This window comes from Plodia interpunctella, chromosome 2 (assembly GCF_027563975.2).
Source record: "Plodia interpunctella isolate USDA-ARS_2022_Savannah chromosome 2, ilPloInte3.2, whole genome shotgun sequence".
Taxonomy (NCBI): Eukaryota; Metazoa; Arthropoda; class Insecta; order Lepidoptera; family Pyralidae; genus Plodia; species Plodia interpunctella.
Genome location: NC_071295.1, coordinates 5,016,178 through 5,038,222, shown reverse-complemented (window position 1 = coordinate 5,038,222; position 22,045 = coordinate 5,016,178). Strand labels below are relative to the sequence as shown.

The following is a 22,045-nucleotide window of genomic DNA, read 5'->3' as shown; positions in this document are numbered from 1 at the left end:
AAATACGGTATTATTTGGGGGCAAATTTGATTTAAAACATACTTTTTTGTAATAAAATCTATAATATTAATTTACTTTACACGAAAATTTTTAAACACATCCCCTGATATTAAATTTTTCCCTCGGTCGCAGTTATAATTCAAGATTATCTTTCATACACGCATGCCTGTACATAATATTAAAATAAAATTCCGCACCTACGAGTTATTTAACATTATACGGCAAAAAATATCAGCGAGACATTAAGTAATATCGGCCAGCATATCGGAAATTGGTAATATATAAGGTACTGTGAATTTTATGTTCTCCGTACTTTTTATGGACTCGTATATTGAGCTTATTTGGTACTGAAACCATTTTTATAGCTTTAACGATCATAAGTAGGTGTTTTACGATGTTAAGACTTAAAACTATGTGTATTTTCTAAATAACTACAGATATGATTTATGGTATTAGTGCTGTATAAATATTTTGGTAGTTACAAGATTATAACACAATGTAATGGGGAATTTAAAAAACATTTTAAATCATAAATTATAAGATGGTGAAATATCAAAAATAATAACTACGTGACGCAGCTATTTATTTTAAAAACAATATATTTACTGGCCAGCAATGCAATTCTTTATTTCAATAAAAGTGTTAAGAAATAAAAATAAAACTTTTATATATGACTTGATTTTCTTTCAATATATTGTAACATACCGACATTTGGACATGGTGCCTAGAGATAATGCAAGTAAATGAAGCAACATAGCTGACATAGCACAGAGCCGAATACTATTGACTGGAGCCGACGACAATGCTATGCAGATGTATTGACCACACTCCGAATCATGTTAGGCAAGTCGGTGCTCTAGTATGTACAACAGGAAGAAATTATTAATATTTGCATGTAGTTATTATAAATACTGCACGCCACCGACGTTAAATCAAAATGGCATATTTTAACTGTAGGTAGGTGGGCCTAAAAATGTAAAATAGCCCCGGTTAAAAACAAGTTTGTATTTTTAGTTTATTAAATTTAAAAATGCAATAAGCAAATCAATTTTCCATCATACAGCAGAATAACATCTCATGAAACAGATATTGTTTTATCATAACCAGTAAGCCAGACAGTTCATTAAATTTCCAATGGCGGTTGTTTTTATTCAATTTGGCCGGCTAACAAGTTGGAATCGAGTTTTGGCTCAAATCTTGATTGATAGCCCAACGAGCCTCATCAATTTTCACACTAAAGCCGAATTTGCACTTTAATAGCTCAAATTATTGAGATTGGAAATAAGGTTGAGTTTTCATGAAAGCCAGAAAGAAAATTTATTGACTCTCATCTAAGAGACTGGTGGTTTCCGCCCTAGAATAGTACGACTCCATTATTTATGAATAATCTTCATATTCATTTATCATTTCGAGTTTTTATAGATTTATGTCTAAATATAAATCATTAACAATTCCATAGAATATTCTCGAAAACAATCTCAAATTCGGCACATCTATCGTTAGTGAACCCTCTTTTCAGAGATAGTTAACTGTTAACCTTTCTCCCATCAAATATGGACATAGTCGGTTTGTACCCGACATAGGTTAGAGACGGCCGTCTCCCGGGAAATGTGCCGGAATGTCTGTGACAAATGACAATCAAATAGTTCATATTCGCACAGAACACATAGCTAACGAATTTGCGGGGAAGATACCCATTACCTACGCCTGTATAAATGTAATATTAGGTACGCTTTATGACAAAATTCCGCGAAAATATCTTTACGAAGGATGTAGTTATTACATCAGATTACATTTTTAGTCATTACATTTATTACAACATACAAACATTTATTTGTCACAAAATATACGTCAATATTGGTTATTTTCTGTATTTAATCTTAAGAGCTCCATGGTTTCATTTAATGGCTGCACAATGCACACGATATTAAAACAATACAATTTAGTTACAATACACAGTAAACAATTACGCGAATTATTTTCAATCTCAGAAAACGTGTTCTATGTAAAAAGAAAGAATTCGGCAGCGCAATTTTATTGTTTTCATCGAAATACCATATTCTGCTGGATTTAAATTTTTATCGGCCAGATGTAGGTGCCGCATGTCGGCCGCACTTGTTCCGCTTAAATTATGGCCCAAGCAGACGCAAACTTGTTTTTGTTTCAAGATTAACGATGAACAACGTCCCTCGAAAAAACGTGTCACAGAAAACGGATATTGCCCGAAAGTTTACGGTATAAATTTTCTTTTGTTCACTTTTATGGCGTTTATGTAAATAATGAAGCAGCCCTTTTATGGCTTCGTTGCCTTCGCGTGGCACTCCGAGTTGAATTGTTAGATTATGAGGCGGAAGTTTACCGAGATTATGATTATGGTTGGGATATTTGGGAAAATTGAGTCTTTCGGATTTACGCCGCGGTGCCTGTTACAACTCAATAATTTATCGATCAATATATATGAAGAAACCTTATCTCACAAACACTCTTATTTATGCACTCTTGAATGCACCTATATCATTATTATTTTTTACATATTTTAAAATCACATGTGAGAATGTAGTCTTCAAATATTAGAAAATTGTTACCACCGAAATGAAATTAATTCCACCAATCTCGCAAACGGTATTGGCTAAGCTGATAATTTACTTAGAATGGCAGCCGATCTTGCGCAAACCGCAAACTGATATTAATTATAGAAGTGGATAACTGGAAATAGTTTATTGTTAATTTTAAACTAGATTCTGTATCTTTGTAACGACTTACTTTATGCATTTAAATCATAAAAATAAATAGTATTAAGTTTTTAGTACGCTAATAAATAGAAATTGGATTGGGTACTGTAAAATCAAATTTACAGATATTGAATATCTATAGTAACTTCTTGTTGTGTGTGCACTTCTGGCACAATAAAGTCATTACATACAAATTTTAACTTATATTTATTGATACATGTTTCAATAATTTTATTGATCAGTAAAGTCATTACCATAAACCGATTCCGGCTTTAAAAATGAAACTACAAAATACTGATGATACGAAGCACATACATAGGGCTGGTTATAAAAAAATAATAAAATATTTTCACCAGAAACACCGTTTTCCATCACGAGCGTTGGAATCAAAATTCGAGGGAAATATTATTGCATTTTTGTTTTCCATTTGTACGTTTTACGGTTACGGGTGCTCTGGTCTGGAAGCCTGGGGCTTGGAAGATGGCCGCCTGTTACATAGTTACGAATTCAAAAGGTGTAAAATACTTACAGACAGACGTACTTAGAACCACGAAGAATTTTTATTTTTATATAGTTTAAAAAGAAAGAAAATTCTAGCATGAAATATACTAATTAGAAATTATATTTTGCCTGCCACTTCGCCTCCGTGTTTTTCACACAGCAACTTATTCCGGTAAATAATTTTTCAATCAGTTTGTATTATTCCGATACATAAAAATATACTATGATGGATTTGAGTTGAAGTTATTTGCATTTATTTATAATTAAGCACCATAAAAAATAAAAATTAACCTGATTAATGTCTCTCGCTTTATTATTTCCTTCATTCACTCCTAACACAGTCACACCATTTAGTCACACTAGTGTGCCTCAGATTTTTTTCCTTCACAGTCACACCAAAGTCACGCAGGAAATTTTTTTATACCCGTGTAATAGAGAATGTGACGAATTGACTAATGATTATGACATTACGTTACAACACGGTGTGAGAGTCGGCTTCCAAGCAATAACAACACGGCCACGACGTCCGGTCGCGCCATTAACTACCGCATTATCTCGCTGCTTCTCTTTCCAAATATTTAACGTTTTATTCGCCATCACTGCTAACCGAATTCTGAGTGATTAAAATTTGTGCGCTCAAATATTTTAACAAAATTTTTGACGCTCGTATTTTTATGTCGAGTTTGTTAGTATAAATCAAACGATGACATCGTGTTTTAGCAGGATGATACTTGTCATACTCTCTCGTTAGCTTAATATTTGGGGATGTACTAAAATTAAAAAATCAAACACATATTTATTACGTAAATTGTGAAGTTTGCAAGTAAAATTCAAAAATGGTCATTGTTTTTTATGTTAGTTTTAAGAAGCTGACTTCGTACTTAGTGTTTATTTTTAGATTCATTTTTAAAGTTATTTTTTAACTCTAGTAGTTAGCCTTAGTATTATAACAACAGGACCCAACATATTATTCAGACTTGAAAAAAATGCAATATACTTTTAAGGAAAATACGAAGCATAAAGTATGGCAACAGGCAGCTATTCGATTACTGTCTCCTGAGAGGAAATCGGCAAGCTCGAGCCCCCTTTGAGCATCAAAGCTCTCGACCGTTCTTGACCTAAGCTTTCCTAGTCTAACAAAGTGGATAACACGATACTTAATCAATTGTTTTTATATAATTACAAGACAAGATAAAGAACACATATTTAGATAGGAGTTGTCGTATACCCTATTATTAAAAAAAATACAGTTGTTTTCAAAAGCAATGTACGCTCTTACATTAAATACAAATTTATTTCAATATACACGTATATTGTTATTGAAAAAATACTATCGATAATAGAGAAGCCAGTTCAAAAACCAACTATCAATCATCGTATCGTCACAAGCCATCCATCACTAACGCCAACTTTCGCCGGCTATTTGCTCACGTATTCGTGAAGCTACGAGTACCTTACTCTGGAAACAAATGAAATGGACTGGAATGTGTTGCGAAGTGACAGTTACACAGGACCAGTGAAGTGTCACTTTGTGGATGCAGGTACGTAACTTTGTAGACTCGATAACTACTTCGACTCGAACAACACTAGTTGAATTTGCTGCCAATGTCTAACTTCAGATGATTCACTCCCTCTTAGAAGCACACATAAAAAGTAAAACGGTAATCACCCACCAACGTGTTAAAACCCAGTTATTACCCATTTCATGTATTTATTGAACCCCAGATTCGGGTTTATTACCCATCCCATATTTAAGTAATTACCCATCACTGCAAAAAGCTGGATGTGTGTCTTTCTTTGACATTGGCACGCCAGTTATATAAAATACCAACACAGGGTGGAAAATAATCAAAAATAAATTTATGTACCGTACATTAAAATCACGTGTCCTTGAAAAAATACAAAACTACTTTGAATTATCTAAGTTCACACGGGACAAAGCACTGCTAGTAAATATAACGTATACTTGTTTAGTATATCATTAATTTGCTTTATTTATAAAATTGTTACAAATTAATATGTTAACTTTATGCCTGACGACGCAACCGGGAATACGCACAGATAAGAGAGAGTATGTTAAACTTTGATAAATTAGAAAAACGGACTCTTATTATCACAGGTAATATTATGTCTAATAAAATGTACCTAAATAGAACACTATCTACTAATACATTTAATGTAACCAAATCTTACTTCGAAGTTTAAGCCTGATAAACTGTAAAACAACAACAAACAAACAATCAATAAAACCTTGAACTTGATACCACAGCTTCAAAGTTCCGAAGAATCGCAAACAAGACTTCTTTGATCTTTATAACGATATTCACAAGTGGTACAGTCGGTAAATTAAATCAAAATTGATATAATAAACAAACATCATCATTTTAATGTTATATTAAACTTAAATGTTTTTTTTTTTCGTTTAATCTGCTATTCTATGGAACACAATAAACAATTTCTAACTTAATACGTCTAGATTGAAAATTGGAAATTTGGCAATTTCTACTCATTTTTATAGCCAGATTTCATGAGGATTTATAAATGTCCAAATTCCGTAACATGAAAACATTATATGGCGTGGTTCCGCCCTGGAATAGGACTGATCACTATCATTCCATGGATTCCATTAATTATGTTTGTAGACTTTAGACTGCTATGTAGTCATTAAACTGTATGGTTTTCAAAATAAAATAAAATAAAATAAATAAATACGGACGTGTATAGTTATTTCAAATTCATCATTTTAATCCAACTGATGACTGTACAAAGTGATCCCAGTGCTATCCCGAACTAATTATTTATTCGCCCGTCGTGTTTCGCAACAGGACGCTTGAAGTGGAAAATTGGAATTTTATACTGTCATTTTTCTGACAGGATATTAAAACCTTTGCGAAATATTTAATTTACCATCAAGAATTTCAGTCACGATTGTACGCTCTCTTCTTACCTATTCTACACATTTTAACTAGCTTTGATACTTTGTTTTGCAATTTCTAAAATACTTTATAATTTCAATCTGTAGCGCAGCAAATAAGTAAATATTGAGCTCGTTGAACCGTATAAGTATGTACGCTATAGTTATTTATCTATCTAGTTTGTACATCGGGTAGCAGTCAATAGTGATGTATCTATATGAGTGGGTATCTACCCAAGTTTATTGCAAACACACTTCTATTACCACAACATAAAGATCCACGCAGGGTGATTTAACATGTGGTCGACTTTCGAATTGCTAAGATTCATAACTAAGTAATAAACATGCTCACTTTCGTAACCATTTACAATTCACTGATATCATAGAGCCCAGTATCAGATAGTCTTATACATATTATAAAACAAAGTTCTCTGCCCTATCTGTCTTTCAGTTCACAATAAACGCAAAAACTACAACACGAATTTTCATGCGGATTTCACCAATAGATAGTGTGATTCCTAAGGAAGGTTTAGGTGTACAATTTATTATGCTTCTGCAAACGTTATTAGATGGACTGTTATTAGAAATATAATTTTATTCAAAATGTACTAGCAGAAAATAGCATTCACTTCAACAATGCCGGCTGAATACAGAACCCCGGCCCAGGAGGACACTCACAGAGGGTCGTCGGGCCGCATATGGGCTCGCAGCTAAATCTTCCACTCCTACAAACATACAGGGTGGCTTTTGAAACAATGGAGTGGACGTATGGTTATATCAGCTATAGCTATAGTGTATAAGTTAAAATATATTTCCTTTTCACTATAATTTTACATTCGTTTTCAAGGTTTGAGGCTATGATTTCATTATTACAATTGCATTTTGATGAGTGCATGAAACGGATTTGCAAATAGAGTGCTTAAAATTTCAATTGGTTTAGTTTAAAGTTAATAATAAATTACTTACTGTGGTCCAGGTGGGGGTATGTTTCCACATTTAATAGCTTGAATAATATTTTGAACATCACAAACTGTCACGTCCTCCTGCAAATAATAGATGGAAATTCATATATGAAAGTAAACACAGTATTTAAATTTGTAGTAATCTGGTCTACATTCTAATCGTTGCGTTGATGTCGGGTCAAGATCAACGCAACCGAATTTGTATGGATTTCTGAAGTACGTCGACGCACGTTAATGTCAAAACTTATGTAAAACAATGGAGCAGCAACGCGCTACGTCGATGTAATATAGCTGACGGAGCATTCAGGCCGGAGCCTTAGATATATAAAAAGTACATCTAAACCAAACATCTCATGGTTACAAACGAACATAATATTAGCCCAACATACATAATAATCATCGTCAACAACAAGGACCGGAGCGTTGGCGCAGGCGCCGGCGCACTGGACCGTGTCGACGCCGAACATGCCGTCTTCAGACAAACTCCCGGCGCAACAGCAGGTCGCCTGCTCCACAGCCTGCAGGATTATGTCGGAACCACGCAGCATACATGGCGTCGTCACACATACTTTCACGTTGTATTTGCCTCTGAAGCGCCTTGAAATTGGAATATGCGATAAACTTTACATCGAGGATTTCGTCGGCACCACAGAGCATTATATTGGTATCGTTACGAATACTTTAAACTTACCTCTTAGTCATAGTATAAAATGTGCACCATTCATACACTCTCATTCTGGGCATGCTCAAGATCTCGGCTATTTTGTGCATGGCTGAGATGGGCACCCAGCCCATCTGCCGCTGCACGATGTCGACACAGGAGCTGACGGCCGAGCGCTGGGCGCCTTCTGGATAGTTCTGGATGATTGCCGCTATTCTCTGTCAGATATATAAGTTGAGTAGCGCTTTAATAGAGCGAGAAACTTAGTTTAGATCTTTTATATTTTATTCAACTATAGTATGTTCCAAACCGGGCTTTAAACCAGAGGGGAAATAATAACAGAAAAATTCAACAACGAATATTGTTTTTTAAAATTCGTGGGAATTTTACAAAACAATATTCGTTGTTGACTATTCTCAATCGGAATTTACCTCACAATAAAATAAATTTCGCATCAGTTAAGCTCATTACAATTTAATTTCAGCCGGGCGTGCGCCACGCGTTTGCTTTTTGACCAATTAATCATAATTTTTAATTTGTGCGAAATGTTTACACATTAGCCGAATATTGTTTAGTTTGGACGCGGCCGGGCGCCGGATTGTGTTCAACTCAACACAAACACTGCAGTGAAATATTTGTTTTGCTTGGCTAATGGTAATTCGAATTAATTAATAAAATTTAAGTTTGCAAATAGCTTTTAATGACACCTGCTCGTTCACAAACGTAACTAATGCCGATATTCATCAGATATCACATTAGTCAAGATCGCGGTCTTTAGAAGTACATTGCTAATAATGTAAAGATTTGCGATCATATCAAACGTAAGGCTGACTTCTTTAAATAGCATCTGGCATGATTTTTGAGAATGGCTAAGTTGTAACTTACCATCATATTAGCTTCAGTGAATTCAAAAGGAGTATTGGCATTGTTATCTGCACTGTCTCTGTGTACAAATGATTCTTCGTGCCTCAATTGAGCAGAGGTGGAAATTCGGCGAATAAAATGCGAAATCTGTAATAATTTACATGTATCGTATATCGAACGTACAACCGACAAAATCATATTTTAAAATCACTACTTACATTTGGTAAAATAAATTGTTTTAATTTCAGCATTTTGTTAACTATATTTTTAAAGATATTATCTTATTATTTTGTATAAATATTCTTTGTATTTCTGTATTCTCCAAGAAAATGACAATTTATTTTAAAGAGTGACGTATGCTATTGTCATAGATGATAATATAAAGTTATCAACAAGTTTTTACCATATTTATTTAGTAGAATTTTAGAATTATTTTATATATTTATTTTAGAATTAGTACCTACTAATTCCATGGTTTTTACCATGGATTTAGTAAGTACTCCAATTCCATGTTTTTACTTAACTTCTCAATGATTTTCATGCTGATCTAAGAGCAAATGACAAACAAAGATTGTGCCAGCCGCTTCTTTTCCCTCGTATATTGTTATCGTCAATAAAGAGCTAAAAATAATAATTAAAGGCTCGTGATTTTTCTTAAAGTCGATAGTCCAGCAACCAATCACTATTGAATCTCAATTCTGCACAACAAGCCCGCTAAAAGTCAGTGACTTTTAGCTTTGTCTACCCCGTAAGGGATCAAAATATGTATATGTACCTAATCAAAATGTGTAAGGAATTGAATGTGGAAAGCCATAATGAATGCATTTGCACCTACGTCCTAGGAGCGCGGAACTCTCTTCACACATAAAATATATCCGAAATTTCTTTGAGAAATATATTGCAATACTTCGTACAATAATCAAAATTATTGCGAAACGTTCCCAGTGAGATAGGGAAACTGGAACAAAACGCGCACAAATAACTCACGACCCTTTCGACCCGCTCTAGGTAAACAATGAAATACGAGTGAAATATTTTAATTTGACAATGTTAATTTGTTTCGATTCAATATTTTTCGGCAGTGACCTTTATAAAATTGAAATATTCTTTAAATATTGAGAGGAGTTGATACTTATGTAAATATAATTAAATGAAGGTTTATTTGCAATTAATTAAAAACATTATACAATTTCAGAAAGATTCCTTATAATTTATGTAATATTACATAGGTACGAACTATTATCTGAATTTACTTTTATCGAAAAACTTACGAAAATTGCTAAAACGAGCTACATGTTTTCACGGATAACCTGCCAATGATCTGACTACTTGGGATGCTGAAGATCGTGCTAATAAAAATTAGGGAAGCGGGCCCCGGGATCCAACGAATTGCGGCTGAAAAAGAAACCGAGAAAACGTTCTGATGTGAGAGAGTTTAACGGTTAAGACATAAGAGAAAATTTCCTGAAATTAATAAATCAAAATTGCGCCTGGTTATCTAATATCCAAAAAGAATACAGAGGCAAAATATAAACTCCATGACAACCCGAAGCAGGTTCTATGTACGAGGAGACTCAGTGAAGTTGGATTAGAGGTAAAAAATAAGAATAAATTAATATTGCATAACCAATTCGACTCGCATAATTATTTTCACTTATATGCTATGCAAATTTCAGTTTTGTTATGACATACTAACATACAACTTTGCAAATATATTTGAATTTTCATAAAGGCATGGAAAGTGTTTGGAGCGATCTAAAAGTTGTTACCAGGCAAGCCAATATTAACGGATATTGGAAAAAGATGGCGAAAGATGGTAGTCACCGGATCAAGTTCAGTAGACACTAATATTCGCTGGGTGCAATATCGATGTTCATCGCCGTAAAATCGGTTGATATCTTGGTAGTTTTGACCTTACTACGTTTTACTAAGGAAGATGTCATAACATACAAGTTTAGCGTAATAGCGTGTAGTTCCGCTCTAGAAAAGAACCACTAACTATCCTCCCGTGGATGTCGTACGAGGTGAGTAAAGGACAGTCTTAACAGCTGATATGCAACAATAGCATTCTCAAGGACACCGGCCACCTGCTTTATATCTACATTATGAGGCAGGTGACGGTTGAAACTTCATGAAAATTTTAAGGCTTTTATTGCGTTGACTTTATAGTGTTACGTACTCGTATGTGATTAAGTAACACCGGGCATATAGGTAGCCTATAACATATTCAATAGAATTTGCAAATATGTGTCTGTTTTCTTCACCCATTTTATAAAGATGCAATAACTTCCAATTTCTTTTTCATGGAAAATTGCGAGTTAAAAATTTTTGCCGACAAATTTAATTTCTTGTTGACTGCGGCGGGCGAGCTCGTTAGATTGAAACAAACTTCAATCAGCCCGCAAAATTTATTGAACTTCGCTTTACGATAGCATACAGCAACTCTTTAATAAAAATGTGAATATAAAATTAGAACATTTCTCTCTATAAAAATAGGCAAAATCATAGATTTTATTTCGATATCCGTAAGATCATTAGAATAATTCCCTACTTCCATACTAATTATTCTATAACGCGTAAACAGGTGTGCTGAATTAAGTAAATCTGTGTAAGCTTTCTCTCTTTAAACTTAGTAATAAATTATTAGTGTTATGTATTTTAACTATACCCCAACTTATTCACAAATATTGGTAAGGACCAATATTTCCAAAGGAAAGGTCCTTCGGAGCGTTTAAGCGGAGTGATTAAGACCGTTCACCTGTGATCGAAACGTCTCAAGTTCGAATCCTACTCGTGCTACAACAATCTGTAAGTACAGTACTTTTCATAGACTATACCACTTGCTTACAGTGAAGAAAACCATCGTGAGGATAACCTGCACAATGGTTGATAGTAAGTTCACTTGTGTGTTGCGATTACTTGCCAGTAGACGCTGTAGTTAGTAGAAAAAGACACGTCAGGTGCCTTTAGGTGACTTGAATAACTTCGGACACTAGTGTTAGATATTTATAGACTCGAAAAGAAATAAATATTGGTCCTGTCTGAACCAAATAAGATTACTTAAGGTCTCACGGTCGACTATATAGTTGAATGTATAAGTATATAAACGCGGTTTAAATAACACGTGAGTTGCTTACTAAGTAACACCATTAAAATGAAGCACCCGTACCTATATAATGTCAAGTTAAGAGAAAGTTGTGAAGTACTTATAAATTAGGATCTTAGAGAAGCGCTTCAAAACAAAGTAAGAAGAAGGTCTTTCTACATTTATGCCTGCGATATTTAATATAGGTAGCATAACGGTATTCCCAAAGAGGGTTGACGTCAAGCAGGCGGCCGTTCCAAATCATCAAAATTGTATGGTTATTTTTTGTCAAATGTAATCGGGAAGACGGAAAGATGAGAGAGAGCATAACGGGATTTACATACTACAACTTACAAAAAGTTTAAAACATTGGTATTCTCTACTCATGAGTTTGAATAAGTACCAATAAAATATGACTCATGTAGTACTCTTCATAGATCATTTCCATCCAATGAACGAAAATGTCTCGAGGAAACCTGCACTCTCATTGGTGATTTATCAGTAAAATGGAAAAAAAGCAACGGCATGGCAACCGATCTAAGGAAGTCGTTGTGTGTTTTACTTATGGAGACGCGATGACATATGAGTTTCTTTGGCATTGGTTCTCCACAATGGTCGCTCCGAAATGCTATAATAATGCTCTTCTGAAGCTATGATAAATATAATTGAATTTAGGTAATACCTATATGACGGGAGAAAATGCCTGTTAAGAGCTATACTTCTAATAAAACTGTAAGTGGGCTTATGTCTGTAGTAGATATACATAATATATATAATTATACTATAATTATGGGGGTCTTTGTGGGACTGATAGAGGCAAAACATTTTTTTTTAGAATTTTGTACGTTCGCTCGCGCATCACGCAAAAACAGCTGGATGGAATTGGATGTGATTTTCCACAATTGTATAGCGGATGGTCTAACTTAAAATCTAATAATGGCATCTCGGGTTATTATATATTATAATAATCCAAGATATTGACAATAATAAATTGTGAGTGGACGCATCGAAATAAACGCGGGTGAAAGTCGCGGGCTAAATGTTATTAAAGAAATTTATGAATAAAGCATTTATTCTTTGCTGATTTCTTTGACATTGACCCTAAGGGAATCCCTACGAAAGTACCTCATCAAGAATCAAGCAGCCCTAAGCAAGAATAATTACGGAAATCCGCCATTTTAGTCAAATCCATATTTGGCTTAGTTCAGTGGAAACCGCTTTTGAACCTGAAGGAAACAATTTATATCGCGACTTTGGAATGAAAGGGAACCGTTGCAAAGGCCTTGACGTGACCCACACAATCCTTGGCAAATGAGTTTCGCGATTTGTCTCAGAGTTGAAAATTAATTTATTTAATTATTCATCATTTTATTTATAATTTATTGGACATCTTGTAATAATACAATGTATAAACAAGTTTGTAATGTTGCATTTCTTTTTAATCTGAGATTGTTCCCGATTGTATTCTAGGCCGTGTGACAATGCATTAAAGTAGGCTATAATAAACATGATTTTTTTTTGAAAATTCGGCTGTGGTTTATGACTGGCAGCCAGTCCTCTTAGGGGCATCCTTTAAACTTTTTATCCGTATTTTTAGCCATATGATAATACTGAACTATTTTGTATTACCTACATCAAGGTTCAAAGCGATTGTAGTGACGATTGAGTCAATTCCTTTAAATTTTCAAAAGATACCTATCCAAAAAACGAAGAGTAAATTTATCTTTTATAGTTATAACAAAACTGAAAGTAGCCTATCTATACATTAAAGAAAAAAATATGGCTTTCTTTTTGGGACTAACAGAAGCCAAAACATTTTTTTGTCTGTCTGTCTTTCTGTCTGTATGTTTGTTCGCGCATCACGCAAAAACTACTTGATGTAATTTGATGCAGTTTTCACGTTATATAGCGAATCGTCGAAAACTTAAAATCTGGTACAGGTTTCATTGCTCGTCGCTTGGAAGTCGAAATATAGACAGTAGTAAGAACACAAAGTAAACGGGGATGAAGCAAAAGCTAGTTACATAACAAAAGGAACATTTAAATGGCGCATTGAAATCCATCGCTTTGACTTCAGTCTACGAAGAAACAAGCTAAGCGATTTACGTCTACAAAATTAACTATCTTGCGACCCACAATTAAATCCTTTCAAAGAAGCTACAAGCATTTCAAAGAAAAACTATTGTTTCTAAGAGAAAAAAAAACTAAAACTATTTAACAGCGTGCTCTGTAAGTGTAGCCTCAAACGCGAACTTTTCCATTTAAACTTAGGGTTACTTCCTTTTCGTTGGAAACCGCTTCTAGTTTATTATTCTTGAAGACCATACAATTCATTTCCTTGGAAAAAAAATCTTATATTTATCTTTTTTTTTCTCATGTTAATAAGTAATAAGTTTATAAGAGCGCATTACTTTAACCTGCATTTTTTTTTCATTGACAAATGTAATGACGGCGTCGAATGGTGAAGTTTGTTTCATGTCTCTCTTGATTTTCCTCATGTATAGGTACCTAAATGTATGTGAACCTAAAAAGTCTAAATTAGCTTTTTTGCTAGGTTTACATAGATCTAAAAAAAAGAAAAGATAATTATCTTTTAAAAGCAACTATTAAAGGTATGCGCGTGCACAGACTAAAATAACGCTAAAACTGTTGAAATGTCTAGAAAAATAAAAGATTGCTTTTAAAAGTTTTAATCTAAATATATATCACTATCGTTACAGGTAAAATTTGCATTGTATGAAGCACTTTCCATAATAAAAGGGTTATTCTGTCCAAGAGCTATACGGTGTCCCTATCTCTTACACATTTGAATTTTTCATTTATGCACCGGGTTACGAAAACATTACGACATGTCACAAATTATAACACCCCAACATTAACGCGCTTGTTAAAAGGTTTTTGCTAAGAGTACAACCTTTTTGTGTCTTTATGTGACCCTCGTCATAAGTAATTTTGTTATGAAGCGATTAATTCTCATTTTCACAAATAACATTTCTTTTTGTCACAGCTAAATAACATATTTTTTTAAGTAGCTCCAGTAGAATAATGACCGTCAAAAACTTTCAAGTTCAATCTCATATTAAGTCCAGTTCAGACAGAAATGTGGGCGTTGTCGTCTTTTATTTTCTTTTATTTTCTTTTATTTCATTCATTTAAATATAAAATGATAGCTTAATTTTTATTCCGAATTTTTAGTTCAATGAATTTCGTTGCAATAAAATTTAATTCAATATATTATGGAAATGTAATTTCTGTAAAAACAATAAATTTCACTAGTATTCAATTTCTTTTTCCACAATAATGTTCAGTAATACCACGGTCCGGAGGTGAAGACATTAAATACCATAGGAACATATAAAAAGAAAAGTTCAGTGTCTCGAAGGAAATAAAATCATATAGGTCTTTGCACTACTTACAGCTTCATTAACCTTGATAACTCATAAGAGATAGCACCGTGCGATGTTGAAAGTGGACCCTGGTCTCGAATACTTTATGAGTTAGGAAAAATTAAAAGAAAACTAAGATGAGAAAACCACTGAAGATTGGTTTCAAAATGTCAGCGACGAACAAGGTACAAAATTAGGCTTTGGAAAATAAGCTTATCTTAGACCCTTATAATCCTAGCCCGCAACCTTGATCCTCTGAAAACGGGCAACCTTCAGAGATTGACGTTTACTACGTTATCTGTCCCACCAGACGCGTCGCTTTGAAGCCGCCCGTCTGTGAAATATGAACACGGTGTATTACCGAACTCTACACGAAATTCTCAAATTATACAAAAGAAAATTGATCACAAATTAATATATTATTTACTCTGAAACTGAAACATATTTACACAATTTTTTCACGTGTAATATTTGCTTATAGTTACAATTTTTCACTTTAGACTAACCATCTATGAAGAAGATTTATGTTCACTTTTTCGTAACTGATTATTTCCATACAAGTACATATTCCATATTATATATAATGTAAGTAAAATGAAAATTCTTAATTTATTTCTTATACCTAAATAAAACGTAAATAAGCCAGTTAATATGATTTTAAAAATAGATAACAAAATCCGAGAATAATCATACAGAGACATATCGAAACAGCCAACTTTAATGAACTATATGTCCATCCAACTAGATTTTTATAGTTGGAATTTCTATATATAAAGAGAAAGATAAATAATAGCTTCGTTATGGCCTAGGACAAGTGTCCTAGGCCATTAATATAACGAAGCATCACGATATAAGTATATCATATGGTTTTCAGAACACTTGGAAATATCATGAAAGCTACAACTAGTTTTTATTTTGAACGTTGAATAGGCTATATTTACCTACTGAGTGTTGTTCGTATAATGAAACCTGTCTGTGGTTGAAATAGCCCTATTTCGAAACCTACGCCTGTCCCAAGCTTACTACCATTGAAGAAAACAAGGTGAAGAAAACTAAACTCTAAATAGCTACTACAGCGTAGTTCCAATTTGCATTGTGCAATGGAGAAAACAATGGAAATCCACTCCATCGTTTGTGTATTGTTCCATAGTATAAATTAGACAAGAAACTAAGGGTGAGTTGCACCGTCAAATTTGACGTAATTTAAACTAGGGCGACGCTGAAGTTTAGACAAAATGACCCCAAAATGGGTTACTTTGCGTTTGTTTGCGCAAGTTAAAGTTAACGACAACGTTTACGCTGCAACCGAACCAAATTTTATCTGCCTATTACTTGAAATAAATAAACATACAATAGTACAGATATAGTATTTTTATATTAAAAAAATGGGAATCATTTGTGTTAATATACTACTATGTCTTTTAAATTTTGATAATTCAATCGAGAGTGTTTTAATCTATGTTTGCAAAATATATATTGACCGTTTGGCAACCGTTCTTTTCTAGCGGATGAGAGAATGCCAGCAACTACTTCGGTGTTAAAAAAAAGTTTCTCTAATTTTTAGTTTTATTTTTATATAATTAATATTCTAATTCTCTGAAAAAAATTATACAGATAATGAATGTTTTAGCTAGGTCAAAGTGATAAATATAAATGTTGACGTGTGTTAAAGCTAGTTTTGTGTGATATTCAATTACCGTTGCCATCCAAATGGCAGAGAAAACATGGAAACGAATCTATTTCACCGGTAGATTACACGATAGAGCTCCCTTTAATCCGCACTGTTTGTTTTGACCCAAACCAGGCTATCCCTTGTGGCTGCAGCGTTGTCTGCGCAAAAGGGCTTAATCCAAATCTACTGAGCCCTTCGCTATCATGGCTATAATAATAGTTACATTGAATAATTTATCAATCACTGATACTTGATAAAAATAGGTAGTTATCATTAATTTTTTTTGATAAACATTTTCTTGCCAACATATCTATGAATTTGTTTCTACTTAAAAAGAAACAAAGTAACTTACAATCGTAAAAGTCTTAAAAATAATGGCACTTTTAAGATTCCCGCAGAGACAACGGTTCCATTATGCCCATGCTGAACACTAAAACCGTTTTAATGGATTGCGTAGGATGACGTAAATTTACGCTAAAACATGACCACCGTACGAAAATCTCTCTTTTTATCTGTGTAACAAAACAATTTATGTTTATATAACTGAATAAAAGAGAAATAGAACCATTCTTTATAAATAAATATAATGTAAATATTATATATATATATTTACCAACGGGGTCAGCTATCAGCTATTTTTTTTCAAAAACACTCTCTTACGCTCGTGTAATCTCGGTTACCTTTGGAGCTGTTACGCCTCGAAGCCCAAGGTTCGCGTAGAAATCAACCATTAGATTTTAATTTGGCTAGGTATATGCTTTTACAACCTGATGTCAACCCTCTTTGCGGATGCTATTGTTGCTTATCAGCTGTTAATGCACCTGTTATACACCTAGTCGCCACGTATGACATCCACGGGAGAATTTGGAGTCGTCCTATTCTAGGGTGGGACCACAAGCCTGAAATGATTTCAGAAAGACTGATCAAGGTATATATATTGTGACCAAAAGGCTAGAAACTTCTTCGCCCGGTGACTAGGAATTCCTATATAAATTGCCAATACTACTTGCCTTTTGAATATGTTAGATAGAGTAAGTAGACTATTAAGAACCTTGTCCAGCAGTAACTGGACAGGTTCTTAATAGTCTATACGACTTGAGTTTTGGTCTATTTAGTTTAAATTTAAGTTAAAATAGATTAGTTTCACTTGTAAAGTTATTCCTCCTAACTAATTTAATGATGCGAAAGTAAGTTTGTTTGTTACCTTTATTCTTAAAATTACTTGTATACTTGTATGTAGTTTAAAGTACGGATAAGGACATAGGGTACCTTACATCGCGAAAAAAGAAATGTTACCGTGAGAAATTCAAGCGGGCGAAGCCGCGGACAAAATCTAGTGCTAGTAAATTCATAATTACATTTTTAAATTTTAAATACAGTATGTATCTGTTGTTTATTAAAATTCAAATATTGAATCTATACTTACTCACCTTGCTTAAATGCCAAAGTATTATGAATAAACGACAAAAGAAAATCGCTTCTAAAAGTAAGTTCATTTTTTTATGTCCACTTGAAGTGTTCAAAGTAAAAGTTCAATAAAGTCGGTAATTTTTGCCATTTACAAATCCCGTAATGGTGAAAGTCACTTAACGCTTAAAATAAAAGGGACATAGAATTGACTCTTTCCAAAATGTTTGCACTCAATAGTATACACTGTCGGAAAAATAAGATTTGTCATAAATGCTAAATTGAAGAAAAGACAGAAAAAGTCGATAACAGTATTATCTTACACGTGTAAAGCTGGGAATGAATTGCAATCAATTACCATCATTATTATTATATTATTATAATCTATCAGATAAATTAATTTGGCGACAAATTTATAAATGTCAATCAAGGGAAAGATCTATTAACTGAAACTTTGTCGTTGATGACACGCTAGCAATGTATTTTTTGTCACTATTCAATTTCAATTTAATCAAATAAGCCAACCATAAAGCTGTGTGTGTTTTTTAGTAATATATGACTCTGCTTTGTCTATAGTAGGGACTAAAATAATGAAACTGCATGAATCTGAACCAGTTTGCCAAACTTCAGAGAATTTGGAACACATTGATGATTTCTCATACAAATTAGGCAACGGTCAATTAATTGCGTCGGTATTTGTCTCAGTTTGGCGGCATTATATTTGTTCATTTATCTGTTGGATTTCGAGAATTTAGACCAGAATATGACAAATTACATTCCATTTTGCTACACTCTAAGGTTTAATTTAAATATTGATATTGATATAAAATAAGTTAAAAAAAACTAAAGTTAGAAATAGGCATTATTAATATGAATTTTCATATTCGGGTCACTCACGCTTATAGTCGACCTTTCCATCGGTAATCATACGTAAGTGAAGCGTACTTTCGTTAACAATACTTATAAATAGTACCTACCTAATTATTTCTCAATTCAGTGTGACTTCTAAAGTGGCAAGTGGAGAAGATGTGACCTAGGCAACTTCTGTACTTAATATAATTTGCGTTTAGTATTTCAACAGAGCTGCAGTAGCGACACTCCATTAACCAACGCATTATCTCGGCTGTTGCGAACGCTCTACTCTGTAAAATATATACTGTGGCATAATACTACAGTTTTTGATAGTGCTACAGTAATTCTTTTTTTTCTGTTGCTTTGGACCTGTTTAATCTAATAAAAACTATGATGGAATGAATGAGTGAATTTATTGATTTGAGACTATACACAAATACAAGTCTATATTATGTTCATTGCTACAACTATAGAATTTAAAATATGGGTTATTACCATGGACATGTAAAGAATTGGCTTCTTTACATGTCCATGGTAACAACATAATATGTATTTCAGAATTAGACTGTCCATATTCTGAAGGCTAAGTCCGTAATGGAAGTAAGTAATGGAAAAAAAAATTACGACATTAAATAGGTTAAAAAGCCGTCTACATAATTATTCTCTTTAGCGCATACATTGATACGAGTTGATACGAGTATTTATGTGGTTATATATATGTATTAAGATTTAGTATGTAAATAAAATATTTCGAATTTATAGTACAGTCGGGCGTAGATAAACCTAACCCCCATCTAAATAACTTACTACCACAGGTCAGGCTATTCTGCCCCCGACTGTACACCATATACATGTAGCGCCCGGGTAAACAATATAACTAAGAAATACATTAATAAATCACAAATGGTCTATAAGTAAGGCGATTTATACTCAAGGATGTTGCCTTCTTCTCACATCAATTAGATTCTTATCCCTTCCCAACTAGGATTATCCATCGTAGGTAGGCTTGTCATTGTTATTAATTTTGTTGTGTTACAAAGACTGATATAAAGGAAAATCTAAAATATTTTCGAATGAAATTTGAGGTTCATCATAAGCCATTGTCATTGGTTTAAATCGAAATAGTTATGTTCTTTTATACAAATTTTTGAAATAAAATCCTAACTTCCTAATATTATAAAAGCGAAAGTATGTTTGTTACCTCTTCATGCGTTATTTACTCGACCAATTATTATGAAATTTGGCATACATATAATTTGAGGTATGGAGAAGGTACTTTTACCAAGGTGCCTTACATCCCGGAAAAATAAACATTTCTGCCTGAAATTCACGCGAGCGAAGCCGCGGACAATAGCTAGTTGGTAAATATATCTATCGTTTCTAATGCGATATTAGTATTGTACTTATACCGAAATTAATATAAGTATTAACAAAGTTCAGACTACATTATAAAAGATTTCGCAAAACAGAACAGTCAAGTCCCAAGTCACCCCTGAGGTTTAACACGATCGTGCATATGCTCAGAGAAAATTGCTAGCCAGCAATATTTCTAAACTAGTCCAGTGTAACACGACCCGTACTCCGTACTACACTGTTCTGAGCCGTGTTTCAATTCACTGGCGAAAAAAAGTCGTTGCACGTGTAACAGTAGCAAAGACATAATAGGTGCCTTAAAACTGTGCACATAAATTTCAAAAGTTTTCCAATTTGAATTTAACTAACAACTTGAGGTTTTCTTGGTAGCATACTAAAAAGTTCGCGTATTTAAACTAAGCAGTCCAGGAAGAGACTATTTTGTTAACGAGATTTCCGTCGCAAAATTGTCTACGGGAAAGATTTAAACATACTTAAACAGTTGTGAAACTAGACAAGCAAGCAAATGTGTATTATTTTCTACTTTCTTTTTTATATAGAAATTTATTGATTCCGCTTTCGGTCAGCTCACAACAAATTTAATAAATAACGCAATCACACTTGATTGCGTTATTTATTAAATTTGTTGTAATATTCACTAATAAAATAAATATCTGAATTGAGATCAACACTAATTTCAGAAGTATTCGTTAATTAAAAATTTGCTGCCTTGCAAATTAAAACGGCTCATTTGTGTCAGGAAATTAATTCAACTTTTTCTATCGGCATATTGGAATACTTTTGGGAACATTTCGGAAAAATGTTCAGTGTAACTTTAATTTCATCTACCCTCGTCGGGAAGAATAATGTTTTTGAAGTTTCGTAAGTTATTTCATTTTACTACAAAGGTTGTAGGAGTTTCGGGAACCTTTTTCTATGAATTTCTATTTTTCAATAATTATTTTCTATTATATTGTTGCTTGACATTTCTGTCGTTACAGAGAATTTCAATATAAAAACACAAACTTCAAATATTCTTGAATGAATAGTGTGAATGTAACTTACACTGTATGTCTGTTGTGATAGGGAACGATAAGTTAAGTCAGATAGATATCCTCCATAAACGGTATATGTACGTTGGTGGACCCGTCGTTGTGGCAAATCTATACACAGCTTAGTTTGCAAACAAGGAGATATCGTTGATATAAGACAAAACCAAGCAATGTAGGTAGTGTAATATAGATACCTAGTAGTCTGGTCTAATAATGTGAATCGTATTCCAAGTTTGTTTTGAAACACAGTTCTATCACAATTTCAATGATTTCTGTATTTCTATAGCGTAACAAAAAAAATTACGAAAATATATTTGCTGAAAAAACAACAGAACCTCATGGGAATCCTAACCAAAAAGGTTGAGAAATCAAATCAATTTCAAAGTTCTCCATATTGTATTGATGTCAATTAGAACTTCATGTCTTTGAATCCCGAAAGATGAGCCTCTGTCTGCTCTTCATACCTATAAACATCAAACGTTCTTTTATTTTATGGAAAAGTTTTTAATACACTTAAATAAGTATTTTCTAGGTATGACATTTCCGTCTGGTAATGGCAGAAGGGGAAAACCAAGAAGTGCAGATATCCTTAGCTGTCAGATCA

General features: G+C 33.4%; 1 protein-coding gene across 1 annotated transcript; it reads right to left on the bottom strand.

Annotated features, from left to right (window-relative positions):
• Positions 1–5,331: 5,331 nt before the first annotated feature.
• On the bottom strand, positions 5,332–8,976 carry LOC128677000 (NADH dehydrogenase [ubiquinone] flavoprotein 2, mitochondrial-like). The gene is made up of 6 exons (XM_053757511.2): positions 8,853–8,976; positions 8,656–8,781; positions 7,801–7,988; positions 7,499–7,706; positions 7,114–7,190; positions 5,332–6,872 (listed from the first exon to the last, which is right to left on the bottom strand). The coding sequence occupies exons 1-6, from the start codon at positions 8,883–8,885 to the stop codon at positions 6,773–6,775; spliced, it is 732 nt and encodes a 243-aa protein (XP_053613486.1). The 5' UTR covers positions 8,886–8,976; the 3' UTR covers positions 5,332–6,772.
• Positions 8,977–22,045: the final 13,069 nt, after the last annotated feature.

What these genes read in the sequence shown, in the direction of transcription:
- LOC128677000 (XM_053757511.2), bottom strand. Translation starts at nt 8,885, where the DNA reads ATGCTGAAATTAAAACAATTTATTTTACCAAAT. An exon ending in AACAATTTATTTTACCAAAT is followed by an intron (nt 8,782 to 8,852) that starts GTAAGTAGTGAT and finishes AAATTATTACAG; the next exon opens with ATTTCGCATTTTATTCGCCG. An exon ending in ATACCCCCACCTGGACCACA is followed by an intron (nt 6,873 to 7,113) that starts GTAAGTAATTTA and finishes GTATGTTTGTAG; the next exon opens with GAGTGGAAGATTTAGCTGCG.